Source organism: Notothenia rossii, assembly GCF_949606895.1.
Source record: "Notothenia rossii genome assembly, chromosome: 4".
NCBI lineage: Eukaryota > Metazoa > Chordata > Actinopteri > Perciformes > Nototheniidae > Notothenia > Notothenia rossii.
This window is the reverse complement of record NC_136902.1, coordinates 55,089,427-55,103,348: the sequence shown is the minus strand read 5'-3', so window position 1 is coordinate 55,103,348 and position 13,922 is coordinate 55,089,427. Positions and strand designations below refer to the sequence as shown.

At 46.6% G+C, this 13,922-nt stretch overlaps 2 protein-coding genes across 4 annotated transcripts in view; one reads left to right on the top strand and one right to left on the bottom strand.

The window, feature by feature from the left end:
- Positions 1-13,922, top strand: part of pak4 (p21 protein (Cdc42/Rac)-activated kinase 4) — a 45,211-nt gene that overhangs the window by 16,788 nt on the left and 14,501 nt on the right. For all 3 annotated transcript variants that reach the window (XM_079679163.1, XM_079679164.1, XM_079679165.1), the window contains exons 2-5: positions 11,780-12,016; positions 12,619-12,830; positions 12,948-13,158; positions 13,344-13,562. In XM_079679163.1, the coding sequence (XP_079535289.1) occupies positions 11,816-12,016; positions 12,619-12,830; positions 12,948-13,158; positions 13,344-13,562 (843 nt within the window). In that variant the 5' untranslated portion in view covers positions 11,780-11,815. The remainder of the gene's footprint in view (positions 1-11,779; positions 12,017-12,618; positions 12,831-12,947; positions 13,159-13,343; positions 13,563-13,922) is intronic.
- Positions 2,687-5,067, bottom strand: LOC307038345 (zinc finger BED domain-containing protein 5-like). The gene is made up of 2 exons (XM_079679733.1): positions 3,830-5,067; positions 2,687-3,591 (listed from the first exon to the last, which is right to left on the bottom strand). Exons 1-2 carry the CDS (start codon positions 3,998-4,000, stop codon positions 3,115-3,117), a joined length of 648 nt encoding a protein of 215 aa, XP_079535859.1. The 5' UTR covers positions 4,001-5,067; the 3' UTR covers positions 2,687-3,114.

Here is a 13,922-nt window from a genome sequence, read left to right as displayed (position 1 = left end):
GTATTGGCAGCAAATCTGTATCTGCTTGTTGTACCCCCGTTTTTAAAAGATTTGGGTACGGAGGAAAAGAGAGGGTTTTATTTTCTGACGCTGCGTGAGTTCCGGGCCGCACCGGTTACACATATTTATTTATAAAAGACATCACAAAGTGCATTTTGCATGATAGGATGAGGAATGCTCAAAAGACACCCGTTTGATATTAACACATGGGCTCAGGAGCACTTGGGAAAACCATTGTCAGTTAAGTCCGTCGCTACATCTACCAGTGTGAGTTAAAACTCTACCATGGAAAGCCAAAGCCATATATCAACAACACCAAGAAACGCCTCCGCCCGGCTTCTCTGGGCCCGAGCTCATCTGAGATGGACTGACGCAAAGTCAAAAAGTGTGCTGGGTCTGATGAGTCCACGTTTGAAATAGTTTTTGTGGACGTTACTAAATGGTGCAAAGCAAGCAGGACAGTAGTTTATACACCAGCCCACCTACCAATTTCTAACATTTTCACACAAATGTAAGGGTCGGATAAAAACAACTCTGTTTTATCCTCAGGCATGGGGCGTTTATCATGAATCTCAATTAGTAGCTTGGCTTTTAAACTAATATCTAATGCCATAACTATAGTGAGAATGTATATCAAAATGTGTTTCCTTTGACAGAGCACCCCTATCTGTTGAACAAATGTTGCTCTATAAACCCATGGCAGGGGCAAATTGCACATCTGTGAAGGCCCCATTTAAAGGTGAACTATCATGCAAAATGCACTTTTGTACGTCTTTTATACATGAATATTTGTCCCGTTCGAAAGCGCTGGAGACGCTGTAGTACATACGCCAGGCCTGAAGATGGTGCTGTTCTCACAGTTCCATCCACACCTGTATCTTTGTAGTTTGTAATAGGGTTGTGACAGACGGTGTCTTTTTTCTGAGTGTGGGCCACCCGTGCACAACACTTGAATGATGCCAGAGGATAGCGGCTTCACCCAGAGCTTATCAGCCTGCTCTGGCTCACTGAGTGACAGGCTTTCTCACTGTTCAGCCACGCATACATGAGAGAGGGAGGGAGACAGATGAAAAAGTGGGAAGAGGGTGGGAGCCTATTAAAGGGGGAAAGAGAGTAGAAAGAGAGTTTGAGGGTAGCGGTGGGGGTGATTCGATATGGACTTTGAGTAGGCGGGAGGGGGAAACACAGGGAAGCTATAACTCCCGTGATTGTTGTGTTCAGGGAGGGATTCTGCTTGTTTGTCTCTGCGAGAGGAGGGGTCCTTTTATAGCTTCTGGTTGACTCGGTGTGTGAGAGCATTAAGAATGTTTGAGTGTGTGGCAGAGTGCAGCAGTGTTGCTCTTCCACATGGTTATGAAGAGGGTTGTGGTCAGCTGTTTTTGCCGGGGGGGATTGACCATACACCTGCTTCAGCTGTAAATCACTCTCCCTGGCTCCCTGGAGATCACTTGTTCCCCTAACACCTGTCCCACTCTCTATCCGTGGGTCAAAAGGCTCGAAATATATACTAGTACATTTTATATCAAACTGAATTAGCCATAATCTTTAGACTCAAAATACATGACTTAAAGAGCAACTTGCAGGTTAGAGACACGAGTGAATAAATGTGTAGGAAAATGAGGTACACACTAGATTTTCCCAAAAATATACAATATACACTACAGTGACATCTGGCGTCGTTTTTGTAAGAAATGTTTACTCCCGCATAAAAAAAGCCTCCCCACGTGACCTCCCGCGTGTGACGTAACATGGGGGAGAGTGGCCGGTCTACCGTAGTAATAAACATGGATCACAATGCTATTTTTGACACAGAAGAAGTTGAAAATAAATATTCGAATGCATATGACGGACCACAACCATATAATTATGAGACTGCTAGGCGTCCAAGAGACCAGGAGCAGCCAAGGATTAGAATAAATAACAGCCATCGGAGAGAAATGGAGCTTTGGTGTGAGGAGAACCAGTGGAGAACAGAGCAGCTGTCTTGGTGAGTGACCGGCGTTAACTACAGTTCATGTTAGCTAACGTCAGTCACATCACTGTAAAGTTAGCTATCATATATCAGGCTATAACTAAAGTAGTACGAATAATATAGTAACGTTACTAGCAGGACTGTTGATACTGATCCATAACATAAACTAATGCGCAAGTATCAGCCGGGGGGAGAGATGTAATACGGTTTCCTTTTCTACGGGGGGGTGCGAAAAAAAAAAAAAAAAACAACGCGTAAGTTTTAACAACATGTTTATTTATTGACTTTTCATTCCTGTATAATCATTTTGCACAAAGATGGCACTGTTTTTCAGAGTTCTTCATCCTTCTGGGTTTCATGAAGAACAGCTCCACAGCTGTGTGTATGGGAACGCCTCTGGTGCTGGTCTAGTGTTTCCCACAGATCTGAAATATACTTGCGGGAGAGGGGGTGTTGAGGTGATGTGCAACAACATTAACCTTTCTGTTGGTCGCTTGTTAGCAGAGCAACAGACAGTCCCTGCTCCTCTTTGAGGCAGCAGCAAAGACTCGTTTTTAGCTCTCAACAAGTTTTAAAAGTGTATCTTACCTTTTTTCACCTAGTTAACTTTTTATTTATTTATTCATGCATATTTTACTAATCACATTACATTATATTTCATTTAGCTGACGCTTTTATCCAACGCTACTTATAATGACCGATTACAGCAGGGGTTCTCAACCTTTTTTGGGCCAGCGCCCCCCTGTCCATTATCCAGGTCTCTTACCGCCCCCCATCAAAATAAGTAGACTTATTTTCTTCCCTGAATATTAATGTTGACTAAAATTCTGTGTTATATCATTTAAAAAGAATGTCACTGAATGCCAAATAATAGATTTGATTTAACTGGGCAGTTGGAATATCATTATCATTAGTTTACCAGAGAGCAGAAAAGCCATGTGAATGTGAATTAAAATGATATTTATGAGTGTTAAACAAACTCAGACAAGGGCAGAGAATACAAACAGACTGCTACGGAACAGCAGCAATTTCACACATGTCCAGTGCAGAACAAACAGTAGGCTACAAAACTGTACATTAGGCCTACAGAACTAACAGGTCGGAAAGGTGTTGCATTTCGCCGAATTGCGGGGGGGGGAAGGTTAGTGTGAGCCCTGCGCTTGGTGGTTCTCCGCCAGTTTCTTCACTGCGGGTTGCAGAGAACTTAGTTTCAGTCGCAGTGCACCTGAGGCCGTCAAGTTCAAGCGATTGCGGTACTTGGACTGCATGTGGAGGACCTGGCTGAATCCCTGCTCCACGAGGTATGTGGTTGGGAAAGCCAGAAGAAGCAGCCTCGCTTTCTCCCAGAGAGCCGGGTAACGCTGAGAGTATTTGACCCACAAGTTGCCCCAGCCAGAGGTGCGGAAAATAGCCTGGGCCTCATCGTCACTCTGGATGTCGATGAGATGCTCCTGTATTGCTGGCTCGCATTCCGCCACGTCCGCCTGAAAGGGCTGCACCACCCAGGTGGGAACATCGAGGTCCAAAAGATCTCTGAAGTGGATCTTCAAATCGGCATTCACCATCCTCAGGTGGTCTGTGTAAATGAGAAGGCGCTCATCGGTAAGAGCCTCAGACACCTGCAATGAGTATAACCAGGAAATTGTTATCGGTGCAGAATGTTACCATCTGATTTTAAACTGGTTATTTTATTGCTAATTAGTTTACTAATTGATGTTTCTTTATTCTCATAATACATTCAGAACATAAGTTATTTATACTAACCAGGAACACAAATATAGTGTTGCATAGAGTAGCCTACATTTATTACATGTATTATTTATTATTATCATTATTTAGTAGCCTAGGCTAGATCACCTTGGTCAACAGCGGGAAATGAGCAAACTGCCTCCTGCCTATGCTCCGGTATAGATCCAGCCTGGAGGTGAGACTGTGGATGACCGCCTTGCTCTGGATCAGAGTAACTCCTTTTCCTTGGAGCTTCAGCGTTACTTCATTCATTTTGCCAAAGAAGTCTGTGAGGTACATGATGTCGCAGCGGCTGGATGACACCTGTTCCCCGAGAGCTGCATCCACCTCCTCCAGGAACTCCACGATGCTGTCAAACAGCTCACAAAAACGAGCAAGGCAGTTTCCTTTTGAGAGCCAGCGGACATCAGTGTGGAGAAGAAGACGCTCAAAGGTCTCATCATTTTCCTGACACAGCTGTCGGAACAATCTGTTATTCAGGGCGTGGGCTTTTATTTTGTTTATTGCCTTTACTGCATCATTGAGAGACTTGTGGAGAGGTGGACTTTTAGATTTGGCCACAAGTAGTGTCACGATAACGCTAGAGGGCTAGCTGGTGACATGACAAGACATCGTGCCGGGAGCGGACCGGAAGTCGTTGTAATTTTGAACAAACAGCTCTGTGTGGAGCAGCCTGGCTAGCCAGCTCTTCCATGTCGTAGCAGACATAGAAACGGGTATTATTTTCATAAACTGACCACTTAGTTCGAATCTGTTAGTGGAATTTGTCATATCAAAACATATCAAAATTTAACAAAGTGACACAGATTATTAACAGTCGCGATCCCAAAATTACAACGACTTCCGGTCCGCTCCCGGCTGCTTTTTGTAGGGTACGTTCGTAAATGCGCTCAGAGCGCTCCGAGCGTCCCCGTTCCACAGTCCAGAGCGCTGCGCTCTGAGCGCTCACAGCTGGGTGCTCTGGCGGAACAGACGGGTTGTCCGAGCGGACTGACCGTTCGTGCATTTACGAACGTACCCGTAATAACACTGCTGACAGCTGACCAATCGCAAGCAGAGTTGTGGTTTCCTATAGCAACAAAAGATGCTGACAGCTGCTTTTTGTACAGGAAAAGACGCTGTGGGTGGCCAGCGTTTTTCATGACAAAAAGACATTATTCGTGAACGCCCCCCAAGAACACCTCAACGCCCCCCTTTCAAAAATATTGCTTCCAGCGCCCCCCGACGTTCTCTGAACGCCCCCTGGGGGGCGGTACCGCCCCCGTTGAGAACCAGTGGATTACAGGGACATTCTCCCTGGAGTAACTAAGGGCTAAGTGCCTTACTCAAGGGCACACTAGTGGTGGTGTTCCTGGCGGGATTTGAACTCACAGCCTTCCGATCTTCAGCCCACCTCACTATCCATTAAACCAATAACTACCCTCTCAAATGGAAATATGTGTTTACATAAATGGTGACTACACCGTTTGAGACCCACTGAGAATTTAGACTAAGTTAACTATCTAAACACTCAGAGGTTATCCCGAGATTGAATGACACACAGAGACCAATCAAGGGCTTTGATTTATGATCTGTATGACAGTGGCCATGTCGGCAGGTCACATCATGTGGACAGCCAGTCACCCTGTTTGAGGCAGGCCACTTAACAGGCCAGAAGTAGGCGGGATCAGAGCAAGGGAGCGAGGGATCATTGTCCACAAGTTAATCGATCGCAGATTGCGTCATGGTCACGGACGAATAAAAAAAAAATTATATAAAAAAAAAAATTACATTTTTTTTTTAATAAAAAATAAAAATAATAAATGGGTCGCGAAATATACTTGGGCGGCCGTTAATATACCTGGGCGGCCCGCCCAAGTATAGTCTATGTGTGGGAAACCCAATATGACGCGTTTGGCGTATGACGTTAAAAAAAATGAGTTTTTAGTAGCAGAGCTCAAGACGGCTCCTTTCCCTCTGAATTTATCGTCTACAGAATTGCAGACCGAGATGTAAAGCCCTCCCACTCTTTATGTTTATTCATACTTCAAACAGTCAACTCTAAGTTCTCTCTGAAAACAAACACTTTGAGGTCAGAGCTCTGCAATCTGTTAGCTCTTTGCCTACGTAACATTGAAACTTTATTGGCTGGTCTTGGCTCTTGACAGCAGCAGTAACATCTTGTTTTGCACCTTACTCTTCAAGCTAAGAGTTGCAGATATCTCCAGATGCAGAAAGAAGCCATGAATTTGAATGCAGCAACCCTCCATGATCCCCCGCCAGACCGCTGTCTGTGACTCTGAGACGCACAATGTCATTCTCAATACCAACGTGACTGATTTACGCTTTGTTTAAAGCTCCTTACGCATTCTATAAAACATTACAACTCAAAACATTAACTGACAGCTCTAACTATTCTCGTCTTGCCCATTGTGGTTCTAATCATAGGTGCCTGCATATACAAACGTATTGGTTCATGTTATTGTACTCTGTAGGTAGTATGATTTCTCCTGCCACCTATTCCACTTTTCATTAGTTGTATCCTTCTAAAAGGCAGTAGTTGCTATGTGTCCCAGAGCTCACATGCATTGATTGGCTGTATTGCTGTCTCAGTCAAACACTAATGATAGTCCTCCTCAGTGATGTATACCCCTCTGCTCTGTTGTCACCACACTCATTAGGACTGGAAAGAGGCATTTATCATTAGTGTTGTAACCCCTCTGCTATTACATACTTTTGCTAGGGTTATAGAATCCAGAGTTGGTAACAACATTGAGTAACTGAACATGTAATGTGGTAATGGATAATTTAATGATGTGAAATCACTTTTTAAATATGAAGAAACTGGCATTGTATCAATAGTGAACAATCTGATTGAATTTATTTTGAAAAATGTCTTAATATTGTGTTAGACCTGCTGCAATGTAGCTTTAATCACCAAAAACTTAAGGATGACAGTGAGAGCAACATGTGTTCAACAGATAGGGGAGCTCTGTCACAGAAAACTCACTGAAACACACTTTGACATACATTCTCACTATGAAGTTATGGCATTAGATATTAGTTTAAAAGCCAAGCTTATGAATTAAGATTCATGATAAACGCCCCGCGGGCCCACCACCTACGGGAAACAGCAATGGGGTCGGGTGCGCTGCCAGAAGGGTGGCAGTGAAGGCAGAGGGTCTCGACGGACCAGACCCGGGCGACAGAAGCTGGCTTTGGGGACGTGGAACGTCACCTCTCTGGGGGGGAAGGAGTCGGAGCTTGTGCGGGAGGTGGAGCGTTACCAGTTGGATCTGGTTGGGCTCACCTCTACGCACAGCGTCGGCTCTGGAACCTTACTTCTGGATAGGGGTTGGACTCTATTCTTCTCCGGAGTTGCTCAAGGTGTGAGGCGCCGGGCGGGTGTGGGGATACTCACAAGTCCCCGGTTGGGTGCTTCGTTGTTGGAGTCTACCCCAGTGGACGAGAGGGTTGCCTCCCTACGCCTGCGGGTTATGGGGGGGAAAACTCTGACTGTTGTGTGTGCTTATGCACCCAACAGCAGTTCAGAGTATACGGCCTTCTTGGAGACCCTGGAAAGAGTCCTGTATGGGGCTCCTGAAGGGGACTCTTTAATCTTGCTGGGAGACTTCAACGCACATGTGGGCAATGATGGAGACACTTGGAGGGGAGTGATTGGGAGGAACGGCCCCCCTGATCTGAACCGGAGTGGTGGTTTGTTACTGGACTTCTGTGCTAGTCATGGATTGGCCATAACAAACACCATGTTCGAACATAAGGATGCTCATAAGTGTACGTGGTACCAGAGCACCCTAGGCAGAAGGTCCATGATCGATTTGGTTATCGTATCATCGGACCTGAGGCCGTATGTTTTGGACACTCGGGTAAAGAGAGGGGCGGAGTTGTCAACTGATCACCATCTGGTGGTGAGTTGGGTCGAGTGGCGGGGGAAGCCTTTGGATAGACCTGGTAAGCCCAAACGTGTAGTTCGGGTGAACTGGGAACGTCTGGAGGAGGCCCAAGTTCAGGAGGCTTTCAACTCACACCTCCGGCGGAGCTTTTCGGGCATTCCTGTGGAGGTTGGGGACATTGAACCAGAGTGGTCGGTGTTCAAAGCCTCTATTGCCGAAGCCGCGGCGGGGAGCTGTGGTCTCAAGGTCCTAGGTGCCTCAAGGGGCGGTAACCCTCGAACCTCCTGGTGGACACCGGTGGTCAGGGAAGCCGTCCGACTGAAGAAGGAGGCCTTCAGGGATTTGTTATCCCGGGGGACTCCCGAGGCAGTTGCAAGGTACCGACAGGCCCGAAGGGCAGCAGCCTCAGCCGTGGCCGAGGCAAAGCAGCGGGTGTGGGAGAAGTTCGGAGAAGACATGGAAAAAGACTTTCGGGCGGCACCAAAGTTGTTCTGGAAAACTGTCCGACACCTCAGGAGGGGGAAGCAGGGAACCATCCAAGCTGTGTACAGTAAGGATGGGACGTTGTTGACCTCAACTGATGGAGTGTTAGGGCGTTGGAAGGAGCACTTTGAGGAACTCCTGAACCCGACAACTCCGCCCTCTATGTTAGAGGCAGAGCTGGAGTATGAAGGGGGATCGACACCAATCTCCCGGGGGGAGGTCACTGAGGTCGTCAAACAACTTCACAGTGGCAAAGCCCCGGGGGTGGATGAGATCCGCCCAGAAATGCTGAAGGCTCTGGGTGTTGAGGGACTGTCATGGTTGACACGTCTCATCAACGTTGCGTGGAAGTCGGAAACAGTACCGAAGGAGTGGCAGACCGGAGTGGTGGTTCCCCTTTTCAAAAAGGGGGATCAGAGGGTGTGTGCCAATTACCGAGGCATCACACTACTCAGCCTCCCCGGGAAAGTTTACTCTAAGGTACTCGAAAGGAGGGTCAGGCCGATTGTCGAACCTCAGATTGAGGAGGAACAATGCGGATTCCGTCCTGGTCGTGGAACGACGGATCAGCTTTTTACTCTCGCAAGGATCCTGGAGGGTGCCTGGGAGTATGCTTATCCAGTCTACATGTGTTTTGTAGACTTGGAGAAGGCATATGACCGGGTTCCAAGGGAGTCACTGTGGGAGGTGCTGCGGGAGTATGGGGTGAGGGGGTCTCTACTCAGGGCCATCCAATCTCTGTACTCCCAAAGCGAGAGCTGTGTCCGGGTCCTCGGCAGTAAGTCGGACCCATTTCAGGTGAGGGTTGGCCTCCGCCAGGGCTGCGCTTTGTCACCAATCCTGTTTGTAATATACATGGATCGGATTTCGAGGCGTAGTCGTGGGGGGGGGGGTCTGCAGTTCGGTGGACTAAGGATTGCACCACTGCTTTTTGCAGATGATGTGGTTCTGATGGCTTCATCGGTCTGCGACCTTCAGCACTCACTGGATCGGTTCGCAACCGAGTGTGAAGCGGCTGGGATGAGGATCAGCACCTCCAAATCTGAGGCCATGGTTCTCAGCAGGAAACCGATGGACTGTCCACTCCAAGTAGGGAATGAGTCCTTACCCCAAGTGAAGGAGTTCAAGTATCTCGGGGTCTTGTTCTCGAGTGAGGGAACAATGGAGCGTGAGATGGGTCGGAGAATCGGAGCAGCGGGAGCGGTACTGCAGTCTCTTTACCGCACCGTTGTGACGAAAAGGGAGCTGAGCCAAAAGGCAAAGCTCTCTGTCTACCGGGCCATTTTCGTTCCTACCCTCACCTATGGTCATGAAGGATGGGTCATGACCGAAAGAACGAGATCGCGGGTACAAGCGGCCGAGATGGGTTTTCTCCGCAGGGTGGCTGGTGTCTCCCTTAGGGATAAGGTGAGAAGTTCGGTCATCCGGGAGGGACTCGGAGTTGAACCGCTCCTCCTTCGCGTCGAAAGGAGCCAGTTGAGGTGGTTCGGGCACCTAGTTAGGATGCCACCTGGGCGCCTCCCTAGGGAGGTGTTCCAGGCACGTCCAGCTGGGAAGAGACCAAGGGGTAGACCTAGAACCAGATGGAGGGATTATATCTCTTCTCTGGCCTGGGAGCGCCTTGGGATCCCCCAGTCAGAGCTGGTTGATGTGGCCAGGGAAAAGAAAGTTTGGGGCTCTCTGCTGGAACTGCTACCTCCGCGACCCGACCACGGATAAGCGGGAGAAGATGGATGGATGGATGGATGGATAAACGCCCCATGCCTGAGGATAAAACAGAGTTGTTTGTTTCTGACCTTACCCCTTACATGTGTGAAAATGCTAGAAATTGGTAGGTGGGTTGGTGTATAAACTAATGTCCTGCTTGCTTTGCACCATTTAGTAACCAAAAGTCAAGTGCACATATGATAAATATATCCATATTATCAATGAATCCTGATTTTTATTTTATTTTTTATTACTGTTTTTAGCAGTGTTGAAGTTGTGTGTTGTTGCCGTCATTGTTGGCTATGATCCCCACTTTTGTTGGTGTGTTCCTGGGCGGGTCCTGCTTGACTTCAAACGCTCCTGCTGGGAGAAGGCTTTATTAATGCTGCACACTGTCAGCTCTGCAGCACGACTCATGACCTCTAACTGATGACCCGCCCAGATCCCCCTTTACTCAGCTCATCCACCCACCGTCCTCCTTCTACTCCTCACATCCGTGCATTTATTCACTGTCTTGTTTTATACTTCCCCTGTTTTCTGTTCTTTGACACAGTATTTGATAGAAAAACAATAAGAGAAGGCTCTGGCAGAACTCAACAGGCCCCTCCGCTCCTGTTGGCCCCTCTGGTCAGCTACCCAGCAGGGCCTGCTTTTGCTCATAACACACTGATCTCTATCCAGCCTCTGTTTGACTACTGGGAGTGTCTCCTTTGATTCCCACTGACAAACAGCAAGGTTGAGTGGGAGATGGTTTAGACTCAAGCCAGAAACGGTGAGCAGTGTGCTCTGTGTTAAACAGGATCGTTTGTGATTTCAGAAGTCTTCCTACATCTGCAGGTTCATTATTCAAGCTTACCACAACGGCAGCAGAATCATTTTGTTGTACTCATCATGTGGGTTCGTCCGTGATGATGCATTTGCTATGGTCATTGATTTATATCTGTACAATGTGTGGCAGTAGAAACAGGTGCATTTCAGAGTGCAACACTGGACGTCTTTATGTTAAATTTGAAGAACAAACCTTCCTATTTTGCAGGATCTATTACCCACACTTCCCCAGAAATAGAAACAATCGTATGAAAATTAAGGATGTTATAAATAAAACAATTGAATAACACTAACATCAGTTATTGCTGTACTTTTCCTACAGTGACATCTCACAATGTCTTCTGTGGCAAGAGACAAGGTGTTGAGTGCCTGATATTTGGTCCTCCTAGTTGATATTCATAGCACCTCGCCATAAATGCCATCCTTGTTGCAGCCATCAAATATCAAGTTGTCCTCATAGGTAAATGTCACCAGGCAATATGTTTAGATACCAGGGCTAGGAACAAATTCTCAGACGCATCCTCCCACTTTCCCTGGAGAATAATACATAATAAAGGGACCTTCTGGTTTATGTTACAGCCAGTAACCCCTGCAACTAGACTGTAGTCAGTCTAATACGTACACAATAGTGTGTATTGTACAGGAAGTTACACAGAGTGACAGTCATAGTAGCATGAGACGGGAAGAAAAGCTGCAAGTGATGACGAGGAAATGTCTCATTCAGTTTGCTGCTGTGATGTCACCCCCCTTCAGGCTGGTTACATTGTTATGCCCATTAGGAAATGCTGGAGCAGGAGCAGTTGTCCTGTCATTAGTATTTAGAGGCCAGCACTGAGCCTATTGTTGGGCCTGCTGATGACCTTAAGATAAAGGTCACATCTGCTTTAATGCCAGTACACAGCTTAGTGCTCAATGGGCTGAAATAAACAAGTTGGATGGTCATTTATTTCCTGAACTACACACGAGCACATTTTTTGTATAATGTTGATGTGAGTTTTGCAAATACAAGTATTGAGTGATTTCTGAACTTATATCGTAGTGCATGTTTGGCTTGTTTTACATATGCCACAAGATTTAGATTATTATAATATTATTATTCTCAGTCTTTCCTGCTAACCATCCTCTCTTTCCTCGCTCCTCCCTGCAGGTCTGATGCTAGGCTGCAGCTGCCTCAGCCGCCATCATGTTCACCAAAAAGAAAAAGTCTCGGATCCAGATCTCCTCTCCATCAAACTTTGAGCATCGCGTACATACAGACTATGACGAGCAGGAGCAAAAGTTTGTTGGTTTGCCACGGCAATGGCATTCTCTCATCGAAGACACTGCCAAAAGGCCAAAACCCTTCATCGACGCCACGGTCATCACTACTGTAGAGCCACGCAAGGTGGGAAAAGCAAGGAATCTAATCAACAATCAAGTCATGGGCTTGTAAAAACGAATGTGTTAAACATACCAGCTGTATTTTGACTACATTATACAACATTTTGGTTGGATGATGGTTTAATTACATTTGAGATTTCAACATGTCACCAAAATATCACTTGCTCCAAAAAAGAACTAAAGGAGAAATACCAAATAATGAACACACATGGAAAAAACAAGATAATTACATTAGAGAACAACAGAGTTAATGAAAAATGATTGTCATTCAATTATATTTCATCCCAACTCATGCGTGCTAGTATAAGATTCTGATGTTAAGCTACCCAAGACATTTACTTGTTATCTTAATTCTTAGATATTTATAAAGTTGGTAGCACTTAATGAAATTATTATCTGTAAAGTTTTGTAGGAATGATTTTATTCTGTAACTAAATAGATTTTTCTTTGATTAGAATCATATAATAGTTCCAATTTCTCATTCATACCACTTTTAAATAGATACATGGTTTTACCAAAGCGGCTAATTGGGATGACAAGCTTTTATATTAGGGCCTCTCATGTTCACTATCCTCAAATCAAATTGAATTTTTTTAATATCTCCAGACAATTGTGCGTGGCAGCAAGCTGGGAGTGGACGGCTCTCTGACATGGCTGTTGGATGAGTTTGACACCATGTCTGTGACACGCTCCAACTCCTTGCGACGAGGCAGCCCCCCAATCCATCCTCGCAAGGACTCGGGCTCTTCAGGAGGAGGGGGGCTGGAGAACGGAGATCCTCACCACAGACACCACCCACACCCGGACAGACAAGACAGGTACAGAGTCAAACTGCAGCATCTTATCTTAATGATTGAAACGGGACCAAAGCAGATGTTATGTCAATACCAGCCGATGAGGCATTTCACCACATGTTTCTGATTTTTGCTTCTCAGAGACCGACCCAGACCAGACCACCATGCGGGTGGAGGTGACCCCCGCCAGGGTCCACGTGCACTCCGTCCTCCTCAGTGGGAGGAGGGAGGTCAGGATCGGCCTCAGCAGCAGCCCCGGGGCCAAGAGCCCAGCCGGGCCCACAGGGATAGACCAGGCTCCGGGCCCCCTCCCCCACCTCACAGAGACAGAGAGCATCGGGACCGGGACCAGGTGGGGCTTCAGCTTCAGATTTATTGATCTAGTAATTGCTGTTTACAGGACTCAAATTGCTCTTTTTTTATATTCGCTACAATCATGCTCATCTTTGTATATCTCACAATGATACTTCCTTACATTTGACAACCCATCTACCTAATGATCCGTCCATCTCTCCACAAAACCCTGCCTCTTTTCAGATGGATCAGCCAAGTGACCAAAGGCCAAAGTCCAGCTACATGGTGCGGGATGGCAGCCCTCAGTCTCCCAGGGACAAAAGGCCTCTCTCTGGACCTAACATCCGCACCCCTAGCCTGCCAGTATCAGAGGGGGTGATGAAACCTACACAACAGAACACACGGCCATTCAACACCTACCCCAGGACGGACAGTGAGGGCGGACGCAGCCCCACGGGACAGGTATGGACAGAGGGCGGGCAGCCCAGAGGGAAGCTATTGACCGAGAGAGAAAAGGCAGACAAGTGCAAATTGAGCAGCTCTTATCACCTTGCTCTTTGTTCAGCAGTCAGCGATGCTTGTGAGAGTATTCAAGCAGTTCAAGTTGATGGCTTTAAAAAAAAAAAAAAAGGTTTATGCCAAAGGGCTTTAAAGAATAATGTAATGAAAGCAAATTTAAACTATTCAGACAGTTCAGTGGGAAATGCACTTCAAGATTAGATGTTAGCTCTTTTTGGATTTGAAATGAACAGTAAATCCAAGGTCTTCCCACATCATGTATACCATACCCTCTGATATCCCTATAAGGTCTTTCCTGGTCAT

Coding starts and splice junctions, on each gene's coding strand:
- LOC307038345 (XM_079679733.1), bottom strand. CDS start 4,000: ATGTACCTCACAGACTTCTTTGGCAAAATGAATGAAGTAACGCTGAAG. Junction 3,592..3,829: donor ATTTCCCGCTGTTGACCAAG/GTGATCTAGCCT, acceptor TACTCATTGCAG/GTGTCTGAGGCTCTTACCGA.